We start from the raw sequence: 6,000 nt of genomic DNA on the forward strand, positions 1-6,000 counted from the left end.
ACTGAAGCCCCGCGTCCAGACCGTGCCTTAGCACTGTCCTTGTGTTTGTCACCTGTCCAGTTTGCACCAGAACTCAGGACTCAGAATGGATGCCTTTTCCTGTTGCCATACTGCTCCATGTTTCTGGCTTTGCGGTCTCAGCGTCGGGAAGGGGGTCATTGTTAGCTCATGAACACATCTTTGCTCTTTCCCGAGCACCCACTCAAAAGCGCCGGCACAAACCACACACTCTGCATATCAGTGTAAGAGAAAGGTCAGGCTCCTCACGTTTACATAAGGCTACTGTGCTAGCACTGACCTCAGTAACAGCAGACCCACGTGTTATCGCTCATGAAGATAAGCTGTAGGTACTTTGATACATCATACATAAAAAGTTGCTTTCATAGTCTTTAGCCATAAAGCACATACTGAAACCTTAATCAAATTCCATTTATTATTATTCATTAACTAAGTAGATTTTTTCTGAATGACTTTGAGGTGGACACCCAGCCAATGTCATTACATTTCACATTTCATTTTCAGTCCGTGCAGGTACGTGAAGTCCTTCAGAAGGAAAAAGAAAGTATTTTTGAATGGAATCGAATGGGTCCAGAGCAGTGTTTCAGCACACACAGCAGCTGGCCTCAATTCAAATTTAAAAGTTTTTATTGGTGCAGCATATTTCACAGCCCGCTGGCCTCACCCTTCTCATCGGCCTCCAGCACCTCCTGAAGCATGCGGAAGGTGCTAGACTGTCGTGGGGTGGCCCGGGACTCCTTGTTCTCCTGGATCATCTTGTACACCTCCGAATCGCGGTCAAATCTCTGCATGCTGTAGTCCGAGCTGGGGGTGACAAAACAGCGCACATTGTGCAACTCGGTATCCAATATCCAAACAAAAACACGACTGCAATCTCTATAACCACAGCAGGGTTCAGACTGTATCCAGAGGTCAATGAAAACTGGGTCTGCTGTGGGTTCTAAAACTACTCAGTACCTACAGCAAACGGTCACTCTGCCTTCTACACCACTTGTCTTTAATCTATCAATTTCCTGTCCATTTCATTCGGGTTCAAAAGGTAAAGCAATACCTAGATTTAGTCCCACAGTCAAAAGTAATGAAAATATGTGATCTGCACCAGTTAACCATAAATCACAAATACCATCCACACGTACAAATCATATCAGTTCCACATGCAGGACACGTATACACTGTAGTTTCTTCAAAAACCAAAATATGGCTTGATTTTTACACAGAAAAACAATCACTTTCCTCCACCTGGCCCCTTTTCCAGAGTCCATACTGCCTGTAGGGCTTGCTACAGTGTCTTCTCAATTTGAGTATGACAGCTTGGGTATTTTCCTAAAGGACACAGTTGGTTGACAGTATATTTTCTATAAGAGTAAAATAATTTTCTGGAAGACAGCAGCTTTCCAGCAAAATTCTTAAAAGAGAATGTTAGGTTCACAGTGTATTTGCAGTACCCTGTTTAGTAAGCCACAATCTGCCTAGAGGGGTGGAAAACAAGGTTGAGATATGTTTTCACATAAACGGATGAGATTACCCCCAATATAGCTCAGGTTTCACCCGGATACAACCTGGCCATGTCCTAGTCGTGTAGAAAACAAGAGAAGCAGGTTTTAACCTGAACACCTAGGTGGTGTTCTACTGACCTTTCAGCACAAAAATGTTCACTTGGCAATACAATACAATACAATATCCTATAAGGTTTGTAGCTTAACCCGCCAGATGTTCAGCAGGCAGCAAATACACAGCCCGTCTATGGAATGGGCAAACAGAAAGGAGAGCACGGTTTGTTTGACTGCAGGCATTCCTTTGTTAAAATCACCAAGGCATGATATTTCTAGATTACATATACAGACTACCTCATGCATGCATTCCTAAAGTTGTAATGCCATAATGCATAACAATCCAACATTTCTTAGATTGCCAAGAGAAATTACCAAAACTAAATGCCCATCTGGCTTTGTTTTTTTTTTCAGTATAAATCAGACTTGCGGAAGTCTGAAAAAAAGTTTCAGACTTCTGGCACATTCTCATTAGTTCATTAGTAAATTAACACTGAAGTGTTTTATGTGTGTATACTCTACAAAGTAGGGTGATGAAAATGCCATGTTATGGCAAATTCCATGCTTGTGCAAGACGTTATTACTCTGCACACCAAAACTGTAGTCCTTATCCTCATGAGACAAAGAGAATGGCCTGTTCTGTTGATCCAGAACAGGCCATCAATCAAGAGGTGTGGTGTGCTGTTGGAAATTTGGAAAACAAATTTAGGGAGACCCCATTTAAAAACGTGGAGAACAGAGGGATGTTATCGGCCCTGGGAGATTTTTGGGGAGAGATGCTGAGGTGGATCGGCTGGCTTGCTAGTGGGCAGCGGTCCCCCTCTCAGCGGGGACCTGCGTGACACGGTAACGCTCTGATGGCTAACACGTGTGTGCTGGGGTTCGGCCTCTCCGGCCGTGTTTTGGAAAAGCTGCTCCGAGATCGCACTGATGTAACGTTCCTGAAACCGGAGATCACAGAAGGAGCCATTATAAATTTTCCAATGAGCTCCACGCTCTCTGATCCATTCCTTGCTTCTTGCGTGGAAGAAGGCTGTTAAAATTGAAAACAGACCGGCTATGACTCTCAACAACCCCCCAACCCCCCCCCCGGCCCAAACTAAAAATCACTGGGAATGCCATTACCGGCCATTTCAATCCATTCTCCTTAGCACGTCCTCACTGACATTCAGACTCAGAACCACCTGAATAACAGTGAAAATAAGTAATGCATTACCCAGGCACTTGGAAAGAGATCACATGTTCAGATCACGAACAACACTGCACAACAGACCTTAAGCCCTTTTCAGTGCCAAATCTCAGCAGATATCCTCAGGTTTTTGTTTTGTGTATGCGTGTATTGCTGCAAATATGGTTTAATATGACAAGTTCATATAAAGCTGTACAGAACTCTTTCTTGCTAGTTTTCTCAAAATGACTGACTTGGTCCTGAGACACTTTCTATTGCATACACCTTCCGCATTCTATTGAATGTTTTCATATCGTTCTCTGGCAAAGTGGAAACGATGATTATGATCTCGTGAAAGTACAGGCTGGTAAACAAGCCTTGATTGACATGGAGTCAAAACACAGAAAGAGAGACGATAACATCACCGCTCAAAGTTCGCTGAGACTTTTTTTTTTTTTTTTCCAGTCTGGATTCAGGGTCAGTAAAGCTGGCTCTACCATTTAAAAATATATAATGAACAAAACCACATTCTACCATTCCAAAAAAGCACAGAAAAGTGCTGCTTCAAAAGTCTTACCAAAAAAAAAAAAAGAAATCTAAAACAACTTACCTCCGAAACGGAATGAGAACAAAGGGAGAAATGTCAGTGCAGCTGGGTCTACTTTGCCGTGCGGGAGTAGAGTTGCTGCAGTTGTGTAGTCTGCTGTGGCAACAGTGTGTGCGCACGCACACACACACTCACACACCCCCACATACACACATGAACGCTAACACACAGACATATGGAAACACAAACGCACACACAAACACACGCGCGCACCGCTCGTCTGTGCCAGGCGAGACAGACACAGTGGAGTACAGCAAGTCTACATGAAAGGTGTGCCTTTGGGATGCCTCTCATTGGCTTGGCTGGGAAAGGGGTGGGCCGTGGGTTCCGGTGAGCATCCAATAGGCAGAGGAAAAGGACAAAAAGTAGGGAAAGAGGCTTGGTGTGCAGTCTGGGGAGCATGTGGGGGGTGGGGGGCCAACTGGGGGGAAAAAGAGGGGAGGCTGGGCCCAGAACCACAATAACCAGAGCATGCGCCAGACAGCCTGGAAAATAAGCAGCTACAGACACTGCTACATCCAACACAAAGGCCTTTTCCACAGCTTCACGTTTATCGTACACACTAACAGAGGTCCAGAGATGGGAGAGGGTCTAGCTCTAAACAGATACTGCCTGAAAACTGCTCTTCAGTGACGACAGAGAGCACTTTTTAATACTCAATTCCACTGGTTCTCTGTAATCCTTAACTGTCCCCATTCCTGCCAGCGGCACAATTAAAGGAGGTGAAGGACTGAGAGATGCAGCACTTCCATCTTCCACCATCTTCTTTCAACCCAGGACAGTCTCCATATGAACTGAATCCCATCCACTCAGAATCTCCATATGGACAGAGCATCAGCCTCGGTGAATCTCCATATAGTCTGATACCGACTCACTGTGTATCTCTCCATATGGACTGAGCCTCACCCTCAGTGAGTCTCCTTGCGGGACAGCAGGGAGGGGCTGGGTAGTCTTGCCAGGTTAGTGTGTAGTGTCAGACTGCTGATAACCTTTCTCATAGCTGCCTCTCCCAACTACTGCCAGTGAACTGAATGAGTGCATGTGTCTGTGTGGAGCCCCACTTGAGCATGTGCCGTACATTACAAACAGTGTCTATAGTGGATCTTGCCGAAGTCCCTACCCAAAAAATTTGGATGTGAGTAATATGTACCAGAGCAGCACTGAACAAGACACTGTGTGCGCACCTTATCTCCCTTGCCTGTTCAAATGCTGTGGTCTACGCAAAATATGTTGGTAAAAATGAGCAAGTTCATACGGACAAATATACAGCGTTTCTCTCAGCGGCAGTTTGTCATGAGGATACATTTAAACATTCCTTTGTTTTCTTCCATTTCCCAATGAAGGAAGTACACTTTCAAAACATGCCATGGCTGTTGCCATATTGCGACATGGTAAACATTGTTCTGATTAGAGGCGATAATTTTACAGTGGCCACATAAAATCAAGACAGATCAAAGATCAACACAGCGACTCCTCTTACAGTGCATAGCTATACAGCGAGCTCATTTCACCTCAGTCCACTGTAATGTGTACAATACATGACAATATTCACTCTCAAAAATGAATACGGTTGCTACTCCGAAAAACTGACCTATCTGTATTTGGAAACGATGGGTTCTGTTTGTCTTGCACTGTTTTATGCCTTTGTAATAAATGCATAAAAGCTGTCAGTGTCTCAAGAAAATCCATTAAAGTGTTTTACTGCACGCAACAAATTACCGATTTAATTTTCTGTTTGGAGCTTACTTTTCCCCACACATCTCATGTTCTAAATATTTCAAAAGAGATCATTGGTCCGTAAACGGCAATATCTGTGCATTTCTGAATAGGGTGTTCTGGTTCTCATACAGCCGGTTATACTTAGATGAGTACCAGAGGAAGGAGTGGGTGCAGGGGGGGGGCTTACTTGCGCCTGGGCGAGGCGGAGAACTCTCTTTCCACAGGGCTGTGTCCAGGGGGGGTCGGGGTCCTGCTGGATACGGAGTTGCTTCGGAAGTCTGGTGAGGAGTAGTCCTGTAAGAGCAGAAAGACACAGAGTCAGGTGTCAGACGTCTACCCTCTCCGACCTCACACCTGCACTTCCTAAGTGTTTCAGTTTTATAAGCAATACTTCCAAAAACACCACCAAAAAAAACACACATTCTCAAGTAAACGATATTAGCTGATATTACATGATGGATTGCTTGAAGTGAAATTGGCTTACCCCATTAGAAAATCCTGAAATGAGCAAAACTGGTCATCTAATAATATTTTGGTCTGATCTATCAAAAATGAAATCTGATTTTAAGTCTAAATAGAAGACTAAAATTCTTGTGAAGATGGACATATTTTCTGCAGTGCGCAGTCAATTTGAGACACTTTGTGACCAAGGAGCGGAGATGGGCCATCTTGTGAAGGAGTGACTGAATGACCTCCAATGTGTGCGTGTGCACCAGAGATGGGCTTGTGGAAGCAGGGCGCAGGGCTGGCCTTCATGTGCCAAAGTTTATCTGCGGATATGGTGGCTGACTGCCTCATCTGTAACAGGAAGGCAGCTGGGCACTAAGCACCCTGTGCAGGTGAGAGGCCAGGAGGTGTGCAGGTTTCAGCCACAGACAGCCAAACAGCAGTCTGTCCACAGTACGTGAACACTACGGGCAGACAGGGTCAGGGAGGGC

At 44.8% G+C, this 6,000-nt stretch overlaps 1 protein-coding gene across 2 annotated transcripts in view; it reads right to left on the bottom strand.

Moving 5' to 3' along the window:
- The window catches only part of pdlim2 (PDZ and LIM domain 2 (mystique)), a 41,724-nt gene that overhangs the window by 2,227 nt on the left and 33,497 nt on the right, over positions 1-6,000 (bottom strand). For both annotated transcript variants that reach the window (XM_061261610.1, XM_061261609.1), the window contains exons 7-8: positions 5,250-5,356; positions 683-822 (exon numbers count right to left, since the gene is read on the bottom strand). In XM_061261610.1, the coding sequence (XP_061117594.1) occupies positions 683-822; positions 5,250-5,356 (247 nt within the window). The remainder of the gene's footprint in view (positions 1-682; positions 823-5,249; positions 5,357-6,000) is intronic.

Source organism: Conger conger, chromosome 11 (genome assembly GCF_963514075.1).
Source record: "Conger conger chromosome 11, fConCon1.1, whole genome shotgun sequence".
In the NCBI taxonomy this organism is placed as follows: domain Eukaryota; kingdom Metazoa; phylum Chordata; class Actinopteri; order Anguilliformes; family Congridae; genus Conger; species Conger conger.